We start from the raw sequence: 21,070 nt of genomic DNA, 5'->3' as shown, positions 1-21,070 counted from the left end.
TAAAGAATTGTTTATTCTGACATAGTGATATGCATTTTTTGGTGTTAGCATGACTGTTTTTTTTTCTTCTTCAAATGAAAGTATGGTGGTAGTTGATGTTTTCTCTCAGTACCCTTACTTGGAACAATTAAAAGCTGGCAATCTTATATTGGTTCCTAATATATTTTTTAAATTGAATTATATAAATCTCTAATATCTGTGAGTCCAATAGCCCTTGTTTTTAGCTTTGCTAATATCCAGTTTGTGTTAGAAACTGGAAAGTGGACAATTTGAGGTTATATTTTCTGACAAGGGTGTTGGGTTTTTCTACTGAATGTCGTTTGAAGGAAGATCCGTTTGTTTTCAAAGCAGATGAACATGTGGCAGGGTTGAACTGATCTGTAAACTCCAGGGAGCCTAGCTGATGCCCATAGCAGATGGACCACCCCACATCTGCTGGGGGGTGGTCCTTCCAGGCTTCTACTCTCATCACAGGCTTGGCGTGGGGAGGAGGCCGCTAGATAGATCTGATGATGCCTTGTTCCATAATCTTGTATTACTGAGACCTCCCGTTGGTCCCTGCAAAAAGGTGTTGAGCTGTCATGGAAATTGTCTTGAAAATCATTAATGTACTCTGGATGCTTTCAGGGTTCTTAAGTGAAAGGTACAGTCATTAAAAAAAGAATGTGCTTGTTCTGCAAAGCGCAGTACAGAATAATATTTTCCACTCCTGCAGCTCCAAGGTCCATTCACATCTCATTGCCAACTGGGTAAACTTCCAAGCCCTTTTAAAAGATTAGCCAGTGAGACTTGTCGGAACCAGTCCTTCCTCTCCCCTCCTGGATTGTTAAAAATAGTTTACGTTGCTTCCCAGGCTGGACGTGGCTCTAGATGTCAGGGGAACCTGATTCATGCTCAACCCAGGCCCAGTTGGCAGGCAGACCATTGCTTTCTGGCTGGAAAAACGTGAAGGGCTGCAGCTACTCTTCACATGCCTGAACCTTTTCAAAAAGTGCTGAGAACTGCTGGCCTAGATTGCCTCCTTCCTCGAAAACCCTGGGACCCTTCCAGAGGGGACCAACTGGGGAAAGTGGACAAGTTACAAAGAAAGGGAACTACGCGCAAAGTCTTTGGCACTGACCTTTAAGATCGCTACCTCTAGTTGGACTGGTGGCTAATTTTATTCACAAAGTAAGCCAAGTACTATGAAGGTGGCTTTAGAAAGAAAAAAAAAGCAATTCCTAGAAGCTGCTTTTTCAAAGAGCCCTCGTGTACATTCCTCACGGAAGATTTGCGTGTGTGTGTGTGTGTGTGTGTGTGTGTGTGTGTGTGTGTGTGTGTTTAAAGTGGCTGAGGTGATTTGCTAACTAAGATTGAAAAAAGAAATTTGGGAGGCAAACAACAAAGTATGTGTGAGAACCCACGATACTGGTCCTTATGGAATCATATATACTTATATATATATACTTAAACCAGGTATATGTTTCTACAGATGTACTTCTCTTTAAAGAGAGCACTTTTGCATATTTTACACACCCCCCTGTGAGGTTTAGAAACTATAACAAAATGATCTTAAGTGTGTTCTTTGGACAAGCCTCCGCAGTCTGCCGAGTGGCCCAGCCCTTCGGGAGTATCAAGGTGCGTGATGTTTCATGCTGTCCGCCAGCACCAACACACTTAATTCCTTTCCTGCAGACTCAGAAGTCAAAAACCTCCTTTCGGATGATAACTCAGAAGGCCTTACTTTGTTGGATTTGTTGAGCTTTACCTATCAAGTTGCCCGAGGAATGGAGTTTTTGGCTTCAAAAAATGTAAGTGTATTCGGGGGACAGAGACTTCTTTAGACCCAGGCCACAGATCTGAGCAAGGTGAGCATGGAAGGGAGATCGTGGAGAAGCCTGTAGCGATGGCTGCTTCTCTCTTCCTCATCCCCAAAGCAGAGCGGGGCATCCAACAGGATCAGGTGTCTACTTTTCTCCAGAGCGTTGTCCCTCTCGGGAGGGACTGGGATGAGAGCCTGAGAGAGGGGAGCTCTTTATGCCAGGACAGCCTCCCTGAGGCTGTGTGCCAGGCAGCTCCAAGCGCCCCCGTGAAGTGGCCAGTCTTGCAGGGGTGATGCTGTCTAGCGCAGGTGGACTGACACTCCCCGTCATTTCTTCCCTTTCTGCGCAGTGTGTCCACCGGGACCTGGCCGCTCGCAATGTCCTCCTGGCGCAAGGGAAAATCGTGAAGATCTGTGACTTTGGCCTGGCCAGAGACATCATGCATGATTCGAACTACGTGTCAAAAGGCAGCGTACGTGCTCTCACCTTGTTTGGCGTGCTCGCCCTCCCTCACTTGCATCTCTGAAAGCAGGTGTTGCTTCCAGCCATTCAGTGCCCCAGATTTTTAACACGGAGTCCATGACATTCATGAACGGGCTCCAGGGGTCAGTACGAAAAGCACAGGCTCTACAGACAGACTCCCTGGGTGTGAGCACCATCTCCAGCACCTACTAGTGTGGGAACTTGGGGCAAGTTACTTGGCCACTCTGTACCTCGGTTTCCCCGTCTGTATCAGGGAAGTGACATTAGTACCTGTCTCCTGAGTCGCTGCGGAGTATTAGATCACTGGATTCATGTGAAATTATTGGGACAGTGCCTGGCACGTACAAAGCAGCCCGTAAGTGTTAGTCATTAATACATAACTTGTGCATTTATTTCCAAGGAGAGCACCTCTTTTATCAAATTTTCAAATGGTGTCTACGACCCCTAAAATGTTAAAACCATTTGAGTTAATACATCTTAGAGGCACAGTTTCCTTAAAGACAGTCGTTCTGTCCTACACTTGAAACTTCTCCCCACTATTTCTTATAGTTCAAAGATGTAATTGGCTCTCGGGTCACTAGGTCTGGTCTTAATTTTGTTCCTAGGAAGACCTGAAAATAGGGGACAGGTCCATTCAGGGCTCACGCTTTTGGGGTAGAAATTCAGGATTAAGTATCTTGGCATGTTATTCCTTGGAAGGGTGTAAGAGGCAGCGGTGACCATCCATCATTCATTAGATACGTATTGAGCACCCACTAGGTGGCAGGCACTCTTCTGAGTGCCGAGAGTACAGAAGTGAACTAAAGAGACACTCCTGTGGGGCAAGGTTGCCAGTGTAAGCTATTAGCCCAGAGAGGGCCCCTTTCTATTCCTGCTGCTGTAGATCACAGCTGCATATGCTGGGTTTAACGTCCTCCCCGCTTCCCTGCAGACCTTTCTCCCGGTGAAGTGGATGGCTCCTGAGAGCATCTTCGACAACCTCTACACCACACTGAGCGACGTCTGGTCTTACGGCATTCTGCTCTGGGAGATCTTTTCCCTCGGTATGGGCCTGACATCTCTGCTTGTTTGGGTTGTTCTGGAACAACACTGGAAGGGAGATGCTGTGTTTTCCAAGCTCCAGGATGTAAACAATGTTAAGATACCTAGTGTGGGTCAGGTGCACTGCAGCCGATTCACATGTTGTGCACTTACGACGGCTAGTGTGTTTCCGAGCAGACCGAGAAGGGGTCTTGGGGAACTGTGCCCTCACCCCTGGCCTTTGCCCCCCTTCTCCTCTGAGCTACATCAGAGGGACTGTCTCCTACTGGAAATCCTCCTGATGACATTCACTCACCCGCTGCTTCTTCACCTTGGACTTTGGGTTAAGTGGGTTCACCAGTGGGGATTCGCCCTCCCTCACCTCATGGTGATGGACACTCAGTGAAAGCAGTGCAGTGAGGGAAGGGGAATGGTGACTCCCTTCCTGGTCATCATTCTGGAGGAGAGAAACCTTCTAGTCATTCAGTAAGTCAGGTACCGGTTACTGAAGAACATAGGTGCCCCGAGCTACCAGGTGAGGGCCCTGCGACGGGGTGATTCACGCCCCTGACTTCCAGATAGTTCTCCTGGGGAGATGAAACTTACACATTTAATGATAAGCTGTGTGGTCCTGATTTAAAATTGTAATGGAAGCTCGGAGAACAGAGGAGTCCTGGAGTAGTTTTGGAAGGAAACTAAACTTGACCTGGCCTTGGCCACAAAAATGGGAAATGTTTCATGAATCCACTATTGTCCTGATGTGACAGTAAAGGGCTTTCCCTGCCTGTTCTCCTTTTTCGACCCTAGTTCATCCCTCCATAGATGTCACTGTGGGTCACCCAAGTGTGTGGCTTAACTGAGTCTCGTATTCTGTGACAAATAGAGAATTATCTAGACATTTCAAGACTGCTGCCTTAATTATGTGAACATTTCTGATGGAAATGACTTTCCACTGGGCAAGGCTGTGAAATCAAGCAGATGGTAACACTTAATTTCTTTGGAAGAACCGCTACTTCAAGGCGGGGATCCCCAAACATTTTCTAAAGGTGCCAAGTGTTCCAACAGTGTACCACACACTCGTCAGTCCTGGTCATTTTCTTCTTGGGTCCTCAGGTGGTACACCCTACCCTGGCATGATGGTGGATTCTACTTTCTACAATAAGATCAAGAGTGGGTACCGGATGGCCAAGCCTGACCACGCCACCAGTGAAGTGTGAGCCCCCCTTGCTATCCCGTGGGCCTGTGTTCATGCCCGGTGGGTCTATGGGGGTAGGGGGTGCCCTGACGTTCCTCCCTGTGCCCACTGTGAGTCCTGTGCTTCTCCAGCTATGAGATCATGGTGAAGTGCTGGAACAGTGAGCCAGAGAAGAGACCCTCCTTTTACCACCTGAGTGAGATTGTGGAGAATCTGCTGCCCGGACAATATAAAAAGGTTTGTCTGAGCCTCTTAAGATGGGTGAGTGGAAAGGAATGGGCAAAGGGAGGAGACAGCAGCTGGTCATTGCACAGGAAAGCAGTACTGTTCAACACCACGTTAAAGGAGCATTTTCAAAGGAGGAAAAAGATTGTGTGATCCAGTGGCCGGGGCTTCAGGGAGTGCTCCCTGGGCCCTTGGTAGCAATGATGAGTAGAAACCCTCCTCTTCCTGCACGGCTCCCTTTCATCCTGAGTGTGCAACACCTGTAAGCACTTCATTCTCCATATGTTTGAGTATCTGAAGCCTCTGTGCAGTTAGAAGTCTCAGAGCATCCACAGCCATTAAATCGCTAATTTGAATGCACTTAAATCCATGCGAAATTGGCTTTTACCAGCCGACTGGAAGGAACAACCTCAGCTGTTATCTGTGGCTCCAGCTGGTTTTTTTGTGGAATAGGAAGCATTGTTCAAAGGAACAAATGTAATTTCATGGAACCAAGCAGGATACAGTAATGAATGCAACAAATTTTTGCTGAGATGCTGAGAAGGAAACCCAGACACACTTGTGTAACAAACTCAGTTTCTTAGATTCAGTCACCATGTAGGTTTTCCATACTTATTGCTTCTCTTCCTTCTTCTCGAGGAAGAGCAGTGTTAGCTGAACTGGAAGTTAAATACTTTTGTTTCTCGATTATCTCACTGCCCCTTACAACTGCCATAAGTGAGGCAGAAGGAAGGAAGGAAATTAACGATAGGAAAGTCAGAGACACTCTGGTTGGTGAAATTGTGTTGATGGGAACAGACTGGAACTATTGTTGAAAATGGGGTCTTTTTTAGATCGATGGTCCCTAAGTTTTGAATTACATTTCTCCAGTGTTTGGGGATTAGGAAGACTTCTGGTGTGGTGCTCCCAGTGGAAGCCCTGTTCACCTCTTATTGGGACCCATCCAAGCCCTGGAGAGGCTGTGTGATGCGGACCAGAAGGGTCCATGCTAGTCCCAGAGAAGGGAGTGTGTGCGTTTGGGGACACAGTTGTAGCTACTGACTGAGAAGGGGTTCTTGGTATCTCAAGACCTACCAGCAGGAGATCTCTGCCACGGGTGGCCCTTTCTTCATGTTACACATCTCTGGGGAACAGTTAACACCTGACTCTCCTTCAGTTGTCAACAGTTAAAAAATAGTAAGCTCTGAGCATCTGTGTCCTTTTTTGCAGTTCTATCGGTAACCCTTGAGTAACTATGTGAAATGAACATTTGCAGAGTTATGAAAAGATCCACCTGGACTTCCTGAAGAGTGACCATCCCGCCGTGGCACGTATGCGCGTGGACTCCGACAATGCGTACATTGGCGTCACCTACAAAAACGAGGAGGACAAGCTGAAGGACTGGGAGGGTGGCCTTGACGAGCAGAGGCTGAGCGCAGACAGTGGCTACATCATCCCTCTGCCTGACATTGACCCTGTTCCTGAAGAGGAAGACCTGGGCAAAAGGAACAGACACAGGTAGACACGAGACCTCAGCTTCCCGCCGAGCTCTCTCCCCTCCCCTCCCCCAGTGCACCTGAAGGGGAGGAGCCATTGCCCCATTGTGAGGCCCTCCTGGTGCTGAATCTGTCCTGGGGGAGCCAGTGGCAGAACCCCCAGGGGTCTGTTTAGTTTTGAAAATGCTTCCCAGATGATTCTTTAAATTTTTTTTTTTTAGTTTGCTCAGATATAGTTGGCTTACAATATTATGTTAGTGTCAAGTGTACAACATAGTAGTTTGATATTTTTATAGATTATACACCATATAAAGTTATTATAAATTATAGATTATTTCCCTATATGTGCTGTATATTACATCCCTGTGATTTATTTATTTTATAACTGGTAGTTTGTACCTTTTAATCCCATTCACCTACTTTGCCCCTCTCCCCTCTGGTAACCACTAGTTTGTTCTCTGTGAGTCTGTTTTTGTTTTGTTTGTTAATTTGTTTTGTTTTTTTAGTTTCCACATATACATGAAAACATACAGTATCTGTCTCTGACTCATTTCACTAAGTATAACACCCTCCAGGTCCATTCACGTTGTCACAAATGGCAAGATTTCATTCTTTTTTATGGCTGAGTATTTCGTTGTGTATATATACCGTATCTTCCTTATCCATTCGTCGGTTGATGGGCACTTAGGTTGCTTCCATATCATGGCTATTGTAAATAATGCTGCTAAGAACACTGGGGTGCACGTATCTTTCTGAATTAGCGTTTTCATCTTCTTTGGATAAATACCGAGAAGTGGAACTGCCGCGTCGTATGGTAATTCTATTTTTAATTTTTTGAGGAACCTCCATGTTGTTTTCCATAGTGGTTGCACCAATTTACATTCCCACTAACAATGTACTAGGGTTTTCTTTTTTCCACATCCTCACCACCACTTGTTATTTCTTGTCTTTTTGATGATGGCCATTCTGACAGGCATGAGATGATACCTCATTGTGGTTTTGATTTTCATTTCCATGATGATTAGTGATGTTGAGCATCTTTTCATGTGCCTGTTGACCATCTGTACGCCTCCTTTGGAAAAATGCCTATTCAGGTCCTCTGCCCAATTTTTAATTGGATTGTTTGGGGTTTTTTGATTTTGAGTTGTATGAGTTCTTTATGTATTTTGGTTATTAATCCCTTATCAGACGTATTGTTTGCAAATAGCTTCTCTCATTCAGTAGGTTCCCTTTTCATTTTGTTATTGGTTTCCTTTACTGTGCAAAAGGTTTGATCAGGTCCCATTTGTTTATTTTTGTTGTTGTTGCCCTTCGCTGAGGAGACAGGTCCAAAAATGTTGCTTAGACCAATGTCAAAGAGTGTACTGCCTATATTTGCTCCCTGGAGCTGGTGGAGGTCTGGGGCAGGAAGGGACATGTTTCCCTGATGGAGAACCTTTGACCTAAGTCCTCAAGTAATTTGATCAAACTGACACAGCAACTATGATTACTGAAATAATATAAGCCTCTCTTGCTGATTTTTTCTTTTCTTTTTTGGCCCCACAGCATGTGGGTGGGATCTTGTGGGATCTTAGTTCCCCGACCAGGGATCTAACCCACATCCCCTGCAGTGGAAGCTTGGAGTCTTAACCACTGGACCACCAGAGAAATCCTTCTTGCTGTGTTCTTATTTAGTTTCTTAATTCAGACCGAGGAGAAAGTTGAGAGGCGGGCTGTACTGGGCTATTTGACGCTACATCGGTGGTTTCATTTATTCATTCATTCATTCATGCTACGTTGGGTCTTTGTTGGTGCACCTGGGATTTCTCTAATTGTGGAGAGCGGGGGCTACTCTTCATTGTGGTGCGTGGGCTTCTCATTGCGGTGGCTTCTCTTGTTGCGGAGCACGGGTTCTAGGCGTGCGGGTTTCAGCAGTTGTGGCACACGGGCTTAGCTGCTCTGCGGCACGTGGGATCTTCCCCACCCAGGGCTCAAACCCACGTTCCCAGCATTGGCAGGCGGATTCTTAACCACTGCGCCACCAGGGAAGTCCCCATCAGCGGTTTTAAACCCTGGCTGCAAGTTGGAACCACCTGGGGAGATTTGATAACTACTGCTATACAAGCCTCACCCAGGCCACCAAATGATAATCTCTGGGAGTGAGGCACAAGCAGTCTCTGGCTGATTTGTTCTTTCTTTCTTTCTAACTTTGTATTATGGAAGATTTCTAACGTGCATAATTCAAACAGTGTAGTGAACTGTCAGGTACCCACCACTCAACTTCAGTGTTGATGAACTCATGACCTGTCTGCTTGCATAGCCATATCTACTCCTCCTCTACCACTTCCCTCTGGATTATTTTGAAGCAGATCCTAGACATCATATCATTTCATCCATAATATTTCAGCATACATCTCAAAAAGATAAGGGCTCTATTTTAAAAAATAACTATAGTTATTAAAAATAACTGCAGTACCATTATTTCACCCCCCAAATGGACAATAAATAGTTAAAAGCATCAGATTTCCAGTCAGTGTTCAAATTTCCTTGATTCTCTCATAAATATTATTTTACATTTAGTTTGTTCTGTTCAAGACCCAAATAAGGGTCACACATTGACTTTGGTTGATAGAGCTCTACAAGTTCGTTCTGCCTCTTTTAGCCCCCTTGCATATTGTTTGTGTAAATATCAGAGCATTTGCCTGTAGAGTTCCCACATTCAGAATTTTGCTGCTTGCATTACTGTTGTGAGTTTTATCATATGCTTCTGTCTCCTATATTTGTTGGAAATTGGTAGTTAGTCTAGAGGCTTGATCTGACTCAGTAGGTTTTTGGTAAGTGTGCTTCAAAGATGATGCTGTGTACAGGAGGTACATGCTGTACCGTTGTCTCTTTCTGTGACAAGAGCAGCCACTGGTGATCATACCTAGACCCGTTAATTTACTACCAATGTGATGCTAATGCACAGCCAGCACTAGGACCATTGGTTTGTATGGTCCAGGGGGAGGGGCCATGCCCCACTTCCTTGCTCTCTTTGCATAACCCTTGGACAGAGGCAGGAGAAGGTAGGTGGTGATAGTGGCCCCAGGTTCAAGGTCCAAGTTGCTTATGAGTTTCTCTCTTTCTCGCTTCATTCAGGATATTGCTGTCTCTTTCTCATTCAGTTGAATACATATGAATATTTAGGCAGAAGTACATGACATTATTATTTTGGAGGCTTATAACTGTGACCTCTCTCAACCAATTTAGGTATAAGATATAGACAGCCCTTGTTTATGTGTATGCACCAGGTAATTTTAAAAATATAGGTTTTGTTTGTTTGTTTTTGTGATGAGATTTAGAGATGGGGAAAAGTGGGCTGTCTGACTTACCTTTCTATTTATCCTCTGCTCAGAACAATTTTTAAATGTATTTATGTTCCTTTAGTAAACAGTGTTTCTTCAAGTTTTGGGTAGTTTTTGTAGAACTTCTTGGGGGTGGGAAGAAGGTTGAACAGTGGGTCTTGGAGCGCTCACTATACCCCAGATCTGTCATCCATTTGGTTACTTTGTGTTTGAGGGCCCTGAATATTTCAACTGTAAAAAAGGGTTCTGCTTCTAAATAAAGTTAGAAAATCACTTTGGGATAAATAACATAAGAAAGGTGCCAAGAACTGTTCTAGGGGTACACAAGCCTGGACTTCAGAATTTGACATGTATTCCACAGAGAGAGCAATTCTAGTTGGTAGGTAGTTGTTGTATTAGAAAACTGGGACTTCTGTAAGGGTGATACATTTGGTTTTCTCTGAATCACACAAAATATGTCCCAAATGATTACACTAGGTCAGCGAGACTGGCCCTGACAGGTGGGCTGAGATGGTGAGTGTCTTAGCTTGTGCTGCCTTAACACAGTACCACAGACTAAGGGGCTTAAACAACAGGAATTTCTCACAGTTCTGGAAGCTGGAAATTCAAGATCAAGGTGTTGGCAGGTTTGGTTTCTCCCAAGGCCTCTCTCCTTGGCTTGCACATGGCCACCTTCTTGCTGTGTCCTCACATGGGCTTTTTCTGTGTGTGCATCTCTGGTGTCTCTTCTTATAAGGACACCAATCCTACTGGGCTAGGGCCCCATCCTTATGACTTCATTTAACCTTAATTACCTCCTTAAAGGCCCTGTCTCCACATTTTTCACATTGGGGGTTGGGGCTTCAACATATGAATTTGGTGGGATACAATTCAGCCCATAAAAGATGGGGGATTCCAGATCTGGGATGCTCTGGGTGTAGGCAGGCAGGAGTGAGCATGGTGGTCTTGTGGAACACCCTCCTCAGGCTCGGGATGCTTGGCCTTGGGAGGCGAGTGGGCCTGAGAAAGAAAGGGCCTTGCTGTAGAGGACTTGGGGATGCTAGGTCAGAGCCTATCAGGAGTCAGGTCCTGGGCTACAAGATGAGCACTGTGGCTTGGGAACCAGAAATAAGCCCAGTCATCAGCATTAGGAACCCCCGTCCATGAAGCCTGATGAGCAGCAAGGATGATGTGGTGCTGAGTCTTGGTGGAAGCTAGCTTCTTCTGTGCCCACAGTCCAGCCATTGGCCAAGGTCCCAGGAACTGGGTTTGGCCTCTTGGGGAGAGAGGCTGCCAGGACTAGATGGTTATTAAGACCAGCCAAGTGGACTAGGATTCACAGTGAGGCTTTAGGACTAGGGTATAAGTGGGGAAGGAAGGTGGAGTACAGACTAGGAACTGAGCAAAAGCTCAGTCTTAAGGAAGGGCCCAATCTGGAGGGTTATGAAGGGGAACTCAGTCCAGTAGCCCCATAGGTTCTAAGAGCTCTCTGGGCCACAGGGGCCCCACGGTGGAGGGTAGCAGACTGTTTCCCATGGGCTTCTATTGGCCAGGCTTGGTTCTCTGCTTGGAAACTGATATGGAAAGGAGGGGAGAGAGCCTCTTTTTTGGTATGCATGTGTGAGACTCTGTCACGTGGCCACCCAGCTGATGGTATGGTTTCTATGCCGTGTGTGTAGCATGGTGCTACAGCCTCGCCATGAGGAGGTGAAGCTGTGGTCCTGCCTATCAGCAGGTGATAATCTGCTTGGAGCTAAAAGAGATACATGAAAATTTAGCAACACCGGGCAGGATAACAGTAAGAGAGTAAGAGTTCAGAGAAGGGAAGACAGGCAATAGTGACAGTCTGGAGACGCTAGAGAATATTTTCTAAAAATTTTTGTGAAAAATTTTAAGTGTCCAGAAAAATTGTAAGAATATATCTACCACTTAGATTTAGCTGTTGTTAACACTGTATCACATTTGCTTTACCTATATATTATATATATAATATACATACATATGGTAGGTGTTGTGTGTATCACAAACACACACTCATACTTTTTTTTTCTCGCTAAGTCACCTGAAACAAAATCGTTTGAAATTCCAGCACACATCTCCTAAGAATAAGGAGACCCTCCTACATAACCATAATAGCATGACCACACATGAGAAAATTGACAACTATTCCTTGATATCATCTACTATCCGGGCCCTATTCAAATTCAGAGTTGGGATAACAGCAACAATAATCATAACTAACATTTATCGAGCACTTATTATGTGCTAGGTACTCTGCCCAGTGCTGTATGGTTATTGCCTTACTGCTGTATTTAATCTCCCTAACAAACTGGAATATTGTCAGGCACTGTTGTCACCTTATTTTATAGGCAAGGGAACAAGTTCAGGAGGTTAAGGGACTTGTGTGAAGTCCCACAGCTGGTAAGTGGTGGACCATTCCAGATCTAAGGCTGTCTGACTCTAGAACTCCCTTCTCAGACGCTACTCTAGTAAGTAAAGAGCCTTCACCTGGGCCTTTAGGACTCAAGGGGGGATTGGATGTAAGAGGAGGGGAAGGAGGGCATTCCTGGGGCGTGGGGTGAAATCCTGAGATCACAGTTTGGACGTTCAGGAGCTTTCAGGGCTAGCAAGTGACTGACCCGGCTGCACTTTGCCCCAATTTCATCCCTCTGCTTTTTCTTCCCCAGGCCTTTTGATCGGGCATTGCTTCTTTTCTCTTCCACTGGGGTTGAGTAGGGAAAACAGAAATTGTCATAGCTTGTTAGCAACTTTGATGGAAGATCTGGCAGAAGAGAAGGGAAGCTGAAGTGTGGAGATGACCTGTGGATCTGGGTTTTCCATAAGGCCCACTGCAGTGTGATGGGGGCTGCGTCTGGCTTGGTGGCAAAATCTTGCCCAGCTGGGTAGCCTGGGTTTGAATGCCAAAGGATGTTGCAGAAAGAGCTCCTTTGCCTTTGGGGGGCCACCTTGGAAATGCCCCCATGGTCTAGTTGGTCTGACTGTGATCTTTTCTATTCTTTCCCCTCTCCAGCTCGCAGACCTCTGAAGAGAGTGCCATTGAGACAGGTTCCAGCAGTTCTACCTTCATCAAGAGAGAGGATGAGACCATCGAGGACATCGACATGATGGACGACATTGGCATAGACTCCTCGGACCTGGTGGAAGACAGCTTCCTGTAACTGGCAGATTCGGAGGGGACCTTCCACTCCTGGAACCAACTTGGATCCTTTTAAGAAAACCACTTTACTGCAATGCAAAGTTTGAGGGGAGGACTTGGATGATGTGTAAAGAGAAGTTCCCAGCCAAGGGCCTCAGGGAGCCTTCTAAATACGAATGAATGGGATATTCTGAAATGAACTTTTTTGTTGTGGCCTCTGGCAATGCTTCAGTAGCATCTCATTGGCATGTGAAGTATGGAGGTAGCTGGACAAGGAAATAACGGGCCACAGGAGACAAACTTTGCGATTCAGGGGCATTGGTGAGATTCCAACGTACACAACTTTTACTGCAGCAAAACTCCAGCATTGTAATTATGTAAATAACTCTAACCAAGGATGTGTTTTGATTTGTGTTAACTATCTTCTCTGGACTTCTGGAGAGACCACTCAGTCCACCCATGTACTTCACGCTTGAAACCTGGTATCAGCTGCTGTTGGACTTTCTTATGAAGTACATGCAAAACCACTTTTGAACCTTAAAAGGTACTGGTACTATAGCATTTTACATTTTTTTTTTTTTTAGTGTTGAGGAGATAAAAGATAATAATTAACCAACTTTGTTTATTAGATTTGGGTCATTTATAAGCCCGACAACTCATTTTCATATTGTAATCTACGTTTATAATCATGCTACTGTTATCAGTAACGCTAAATGTGTAATATGTAACACGTTTTCCCTACAGAAAAAGCACAATTTAAAAAAAATCCTTACTAAGTAGGTGACAAGTTTGACAGTTTTTGACATTTATATTAAATAACATGTTTCTCTATAAAATATGGTTATAGCTTTAGTGGATTAAATTTAGTTGAACATAGAGAACAAAGTAAGAGTAGTGTCTTCCAGCAAGTCAGAGTTTTTAACTATGTACTGAATAGTTTCCTAATCCATTGTACTAAAAGCAATTAACTGCCCTTTGAAGTAATGCGATTTGGAATAAATAAACAAAACCCCTAAATCCTAAATGTTCTCAATATTAAGGCATGAGTCTCTGCCTAATGTGACTTCTCATATTATTACCCAGCGGAAAAAGCAGTCATCAGCAAAAAGACTGGATTTGCAGAGATTTTTTTTTCATGCCTGGTGATAATTCTGGTGGATCTCAACACATAGATATTTTTAATTCTGCGAACCCTGAAAAAGTCAGAAGGATGCCCTGAACAGGAGCCCCCTTCCTTACCCCCAGGAGAAATAGTTTGGAACTCTGAGACAATAAAGGCATTGTTCAGTGAAGGCTGTGTGTGCCATAGCCTGGATCCTCGGTCCCCATATGTAACTGGCAACGAGAATCATGAGATTCTGTGTCCCCATCTGAGAGATTCTGAATTAATTAGGTCTGGGGGAGCAGAGACCTGTATTTTTATAAACATTCTGGCTGTTCTGATCAGCCGGATTTGGGGAACACCGGCGCAGATGACAGGAAGTTGCCATGGGAAAAAAAATAATTTGAAATAGAAATCAACCATGTAGGAAGCCTCCATCTGAATCTTTGGCTCTGGGTCAGTGACATTTAACGCCATATATCTGGTAATTAATTAATTAATTTAATATCACAGTCTTAGCTGAGACTGAGTAAGCCAAGTCTTGGTTTAGTAGATCTCACTGCATGGGGAACTGAACCCCCTCCCCACCAGTTTCCCGCCAAAAGGCATGTACAAAAATGATGCAAGTCAGTGTACCAAGTCTCTGTATGACCAGGTCACTATTTTGGTGAAAAAATTGTTAAGTTTTACTGATATTTTGGGGTTAGAGGGGAGGACAGATTGTCACATCCATCCAGATTGTCAAACCGGTTGTTGTGGGTTCATTGGCATTCTGTGCGATACCACTTAATTGCTAACACCATATGAATGAAACATGGGCTGTGATTACTGCAATCACTGTGCGTACTCGTGGCAGGTGATGCTTTGGAAGATGTAGAAGCAATAACAAGGTACTTGACTACCTACTGGTGTAATCTCAATGCAAGCCCCACCTTTTTCATGGTAAGTGTGAAGACTGAGCCAGATTGGCCAATTTAAAAAGAAAACCTGACTAGGTTCTGTAGAGCCAATTAGACTTGAAATACGTTTGTGTTTCTAGGATCACAGCTCAAGCACTCTGTTTATCGCTCCCTGTTTATCGTACAGCCTCCTTCTGTTGGTGCTTTGCATTTTGATGTCCTTTGAGTCCTGCATGACATCATGAGGCTGGATGAGAATTCTCAGACCAGCAGGATCTAGTCCTGACGAATGCTGTCACCTGAGTTTGTATGTGGCTGCATTTTTTTCCCTCTCTCTCTTAAATAGTGTTTTCAGTGTGTGACAGATTTGTTTCCTTTCTGGCCTCCTGCAAAGACCCCAGATGAAAATTTGTCAATCCTTCCTGCTTTCTATTTTTATGAAGACAATCAAAGTTGGCCTGAGAAACACAATTTGTGACTTTTTAAACGATTGATGATGTCCTTAAAATGTGGTCTGCCAATCTGTACAAAATGGTCCTATTTTTGTGAAGAGGGACGTGAGATAAAATGATGTTATACATCAATATGTATATATGTATTTCTATATAGACTTGGAGAATACTGCCAAAACATTTATGACAAGCTGTATCACTGCCTTTGTTTATATTTTTTTAACTGTGATATTCCCCACAGGCACATTAACTGTTGCACTTTTGAATGTCCAAAATTTATATTTTAGAAATAATAAAGAGAAAAATACGTAAATGTTCCCAAAACGGTGGTGTGGTGAATGTTGGAGAACTAACTCGATAGGAAGAGTCTACCGATACAATTGTATTACAAATTGCCCCGTTCATGTTTTTGTTTTAAAACGTGTAAATGAAGATCTTTATATTTCAATAAATGAGATATATATATAATTTTAAATTATGCTAAGGTTTTAGCATTTTTGTCTTTAGTTTAACCACAAACTAAACCAACCCTGTTTAATTTACTTTAGTGACATTCTAGTAGGACTCTGTATTATGGGTTTAATGAAACCAATAGAAAATTCTAGTTTCAAACATAATTTGAGGTCGTTTGTTCTCAGAACCAGCATTTGGCTTAAAGATGACTGGCACCTAGCTCATCTTTGATCCTGTCTATTGTTTGTTATAGTAGCATTTTGTGCATTTTCCCCTGCACAAGGAATACAAGACTGCATTTACTCTGGACCCGGTTCAAACATTGTTCAAGTACGTAAAATAAAATGTTAAAGTCTTTTTTCACCGTATCTTCTTCCCTGTCCCTGTCCCATTTCCCAGAGGAAGAACTGCATCTTTTTTGTGTGTTCTTTTATCCTTTCAGCCCCCTTTTTGTTCATCTGCTTATATACATATATACACATCTCTACTTTGCTTTATATTTTACCTAAATGGGATTGTACTTTATGTAATGCTTTATAATGTGCTTTGTTCTTTCTTTTTAATAGACTTAATTTTTTTTAGAGCAGTTTTAAGTTCATAGCAAAATCGAGCAAAGGTACAGAGATTTCCCTCATGCGCCCCCGTACATGCACCGCCTCTCCCATTATCACCATCCCCCACAGAGTGGTACCTTTGTTAAGACTGAGGAACCTACATTGACACATCATTATCACCAGAGTCCACAGTGTTTTTTTTCTTTAAGTGCTATCTTTTAGAGATCTCTGTCACAAGCATACATAGGTAAACCTTCCTAATTTTTTATCAGCTGCATAGTATCCTATTGTGTAAATATACCATAATTTATGCACTCTCGTTCCTGTAGATAGATTTATGGTTTCCAATCCTTTGCTATTAAAATGACTTCATGGACTTCCCTGGTGGCGCAGTGTTTAAGAATCCTGCCAATGCAGGGGACACGGGTTTGAGCCCCGGTCTGGGAAGATCCCACATGCCGCAGAGCAACTAAGCCCGTGCACCACAACTACTGAGCCTGCGCTCTAGAGCCCGTGAGCACAACTACTGAGCCTGTATGCCACAACTCCTGAAGCCTGCGTGCCTAGAGCCCGTGCTCTGCAACAAGAGAAGCCGCCGCAATGAGAGGCCCGTGAACCGCAACGAAGAGTACCCCCTGCTCACTGCAACTGGAGAAAGCCCGCGCACAGCAACAAAGGCCCAACGCAGCCAAAAATAAATAAAATAAAATAAATAAAATAGAGGGAGGGGCTTCCCTGGTGGCACAGTGGTTGAGAGTCCGCCTCCCGATGCAGGGGACATGGGTTCGTGCCCCGGTCCGGGAAGATCCCACATGCCGCAGAGCGGCTGGGCCCGTGAGCCATGGCTGCTGAGCCTGCGCGTCCGGAGCCTGTGCTCCGCAACGGGAGAGGCCACAACAGTGAGAGGTCCGCGTACCGCAAAAAAAAAAAAAAAAAAAAGAGGGAGGAGCTTCAAGATGGCGGAAGAGTAAGATATGGAGATCACCTTCCTCCCCACAAATGCATCAGAATTACATCTGCATGTGGAACAACTCCTACAGAACACCTACTGAATGCTGGCAGAAGACCTCAGACCTCCCAAAAGGCAAGAAACTCCCCACGTACCTGGGTAGGGCAAAAGAAAAAACAGAGACAAAAGAATAGGGATGGGACCCACACCAGTGGGAGGGAGCTGTGAAGGAAGAAAGGTTTCCACACACTAGGAAGCCCCTTCGTGGGTGGAGACGGCGGGTGGTGGAGGTGGGAAGCTTCGGGGCCGCAGAGGAGTGCGCAGCCACAGGGGTGCGGGGGGCAAAGCGGAGAGATTCCCGCACAGAGGATCGGTGCTGACCGGCACTCACCAGCCCGAGAGGCTTGTCTGCTCACCCGCCGCGGCGGGCGGGGCTGGGAGCTGAGGCTCGGCTTCGGTCGGAGCGCTGGGAGGGGTTGGCGGCGTGAACACAGCCTGAAGGAGTTAGTGCGCCACGGCTAGCCGGGAGGGAGTCCGGAAAAAAGTCTCAAGCTGCCGAAGAGGCAAGAAACTGTTTCTTCCCTCTTTGTTTCCTGGTGCGCGAGGAGAGGGGATTAAGAGCGCCACTTAAAGGAGCTCCAGAGACAGGCGCGAGTCGCGGCTAAAAGCGCGGACCCCAGAGACGGGCATGGGACGCTAAGGCTGCTGCTGCCGCCACCAGGAGGCCTGTGTGCGAGCACAGGGCACTATCAACACCCCCCTTCCGGGGAGCCTGTGCAGCCCGCCACTGCCAGGGTCCCGGGATCCAGGGACAACTTCCCCGGGAGAATGCACGGCGCACCTCAGGCTGGTGCAACGTCACGCCGGCCTCTGTCGCCGCAGGCCCGCCCCGCACTCCGTGCCCCTCCCTCCCCCCAGCCTGAGTGAGCCAGAGCCCGCGAAGCAGCTGTTCCTTTAACCCTGTCGTGTCTGAGCGAAGAACAGACGCCCTCAGGCGACCTATACCCAGAGGCTGGGCCAAATCCAAAGCTGAACCCCCGGAGCTGTGCAAACAAAGAAGAGAAAGGGAAATCTCTCCCAGCAGCCTCAGGAGCAGCGGATTAAAGCTCCACAATCAACTTGATGTACCCTGCAGCTGTGGAATACATGAAACAGACAACGAATCATCCCAAATTGAGGAGGTGGACTTTGGGAGCAACAATATATATATATATTTTTCCCTTTTTCTCTTTTTGTGAATGTGTATGTGTATGCTTCTGTGTGAGATTTTGTCTGTATAGCTTTGCTTCCACCATTTGTCCCAGGGTTCTATCCGTCCGTTTTTTGTAAATATTTTTTTCTTAATAATTATTTTTTTATTTTAATAACTTTATTTTACCTTCCTTTATTTTATTTTATCTTTCTTTATTTCTTTCTTTCCTTCCTTCTGTCCTTCCTTCCTCCCTCCCTCTCTCCCTCCCTCCTTTCTTTCTTCTTTCTTTCTACTTTTTCTCCCTTTTATTCTAAGCCGTGTGCATGAAAGGCTCTTGGTGCTGCAGCCAGGAGTCAGTGCTGTGCCTCTGAGGTGCAAAAGCGAACTTCAGGACACTGGTCCACAAGAGACCTCCCAACTCCACATAATATCAAATGGCAAAAATCTCCCAGAGATCTCCATCTCAACACCAGCAGCAAGCTTCACTCAACGACCAGCAAGCTACAGTGCTGGACACCCTATGCCAAACAACTAGCAAGACAGGAACACAGCCCCACCCATTAGCAGAGAGGCTGCCTAAAATCATAATAAGTCCACAGACACCCCAAAACACACCAACAGATGTGGACTCGCCCACGAGAAAGACAAGATCCAGCCTCATCCACCAGAACACAGGCACTAGTCCCCTCCACCAGGAAGCCTACACAACCCACTGAACCAACTTTAGCCACTGGGGACAGACACCAAAAACAATGGGAAATACGAACCTGCAGCCTGCAAAAAGGAGACCCCAAACACAGTAAGATAAGCAAAATGAGAAGACAGAAAAACACACAGCAGATGAAGGAGCAAGATAAAAACCCACCACACCTAACAAATGAAGAGGAAATAGGCAGTCTACTTGAAAAAGAATTCAGAATAACGATAGTAAAGATGATCCAAAATCTTGGAAATAGAATAGAGAGAATGCAAGAAACATTTAACAAGGACCTAGAAGAACTAAAAACGAAAAAAGCAACGATGAACAACACAATAAATGAAATTAAAAATACTCTACATGGGATCAATAGCAGAATAACTGAGGCAGAAGAACGGATAAGTGACCTGGAAGATAAAATAGTGGAAATAACTACTTCAGAACAGAATAAAGAAAAAAGAATGAAAAGAATTGAGGACAGTCTCAGAGACCTCTGGGACAATATTAAATGCACCAACATTCGATTTATAGGGGTTCCAGAAGAAGAAGAGAAAAAGAAAGGGACTGAGAAAATATTTGAAGAGATTATGGTTGAAAGCTTCCCTAATATGGGAAAGGAAATAGTTAATCAAGTCCAGGAAGCACAGAGAGTCCCATACAGGATAAATCCAAGGAGAAATACGCCAAGACACATATTAATCAAACTGTCAAAAACTAAATACAAAGAAAACATATTAAAAGCAGCAAGGGAAATACAACAAATAACACACAGGGAATCCCCATAAGGTTAACAGCTGATCTTTCAGCAGAAACTCTGCAAGCCAGAAGGGACTGGCAGGACATATTTAAAGTGATGAAGGAGAAAAACCTGCAACCAAGATTACTCTACCCAGCAAGGATCTCATTCAGATTTGATGGAGAAATTAAAACCTTTACAGACAAGCAAAAGCTGAGAGAGTTCAGCACCACCAAACCAGCTTTACAACGACTGCTAAAGGAACTTCTCTAGGCAAGAAACACAAGAGAAGGAAAAGACCTACAATAACGAACCCAAAACAATTAAGACAATGGGAATAGGAACATACATATCCATAATTACCTTAAATGTAAATGGACTAAATGCTCCCACCAAAAGACACAGATTGGCTGATTGGATACAAAAACAAGACCCATATATATGCTGTCTACAAGAGACCCACTTCAGACCTAGAGACACATACAGACTGAAAGTAAGGGGATGGCAAAAGATATTCCATGCAAATGGAAACCAAAAGAAAGCTGGAGTAGCAATTCTCATATCAGACAAAATAGACTTTAAAATAAAGACTATTACAAGAGACAAAGAAGAACACTACATGATGATCAAGGGATCGATCCAAGAAGAAGACATAACAATTGTAAATATTTATGCACCCAACATAGGAGCACCTCAATACATAAGGCAAATACTAACAGCCATAAAAGGGGAAATCGACAGTAACACATTCATAGTAGGGGACTTTAACACCCCACTTTCACCAATGGACAGATCATCCAAAATGAAAATAAGTAAGGAGACACAAGCTTTAAATGATACATTAAACAAGATGGACTTAATTGATATTTATAGGACATTCCATCCAAAAACAACAGAATACACACTTTTCTCAAGTGCTCATGGAACATTCTCCAGGATAGATCATATCTTGGGTCACAAATCAAACCTTGGTAAATTTAAGAAAATTGAAATTGTATCAAGTATCTTTTCCAACCACAATGCTATGAGACTAGATATCAATTACAGGAAAAGATCTGTAAAAAATACAAATACTTGGAGACTAAACAATACACTATTTAATAACGAAGTGATCACTGAAGAAATCAAAGAGGAAATCAAAAAATACCTAGAAACAAACGATAATGGAGACACGACGACCCAAAACCTATGGGATGCAGCAAAAGCAGTTCTAAGAAGGACGTTTATAGCAATACAGTCCTACCTTAAGAAACAGGAAACATCTCGAATAAACAACCTAACCTTGCACCTAAAGCAATTAGAGAAAGAAGAACAAAAAACCCCCAAAGTTAGCAGAAGGAAGGAAATCATAAAGATCAGATGAGAAATAAATGAAAA

The 21,070-nt window shown here is 44.3% G+C and overlaps 1 protein-coding gene across 1 annotated transcript in view; it reads left to right on the top strand.

Moving 5' to 3' along the window:
• The window catches only part of PDGFRA (platelet derived growth factor receptor alpha), a 46,271-nt gene extending 30,336 nt beyond the window's left edge, over positions 1 to 15,935 (top strand). Inside the window, exons 17-23 of the mRNA XM_065877870.1 lie at positions 1,675 to 1,790; positions 2,152 to 2,274; positions 3,217 to 3,328; positions 4,419 to 4,518; positions 4,632 to 4,737; positions 5,981 to 6,222; positions 12,534 to 15,935. Coding sequence (XP_065733942.1) covers positions 1,675 to 1,790; positions 2,152 to 2,274; positions 3,217 to 3,328; positions 4,419 to 4,518; positions 4,632 to 4,737; positions 5,981 to 6,222; positions 12,534 to 12,681 — 947 coding nt within the window. The 3' untranslated portion in view covers positions 12,682 to 15,935. The remainder of the gene's footprint in view (positions 1 to 1,674; positions 1,791 to 2,151; positions 2,275 to 3,216; positions 3,329 to 4,418; positions 4,519 to 4,631; positions 4,738 to 5,980; positions 6,223 to 12,533) is intronic.
• The last annotated feature ends 5,135 nt before the right edge of the window (positions 15,936 to 21,070 follow it).

Source organism: Phocoena phocoena, chromosome 5 (genome assembly GCF_963924675.1).
Source record: "Phocoena phocoena chromosome 5, mPhoPho1.1, whole genome shotgun sequence".
NCBI lineage: Eukaryota > Metazoa > Chordata > Mammalia > Artiodactyla > Phocoenidae > Phocoena > Phocoena phocoena.
This window is presented reverse-complemented; position numbering and strand designations above follow the sequence as displayed.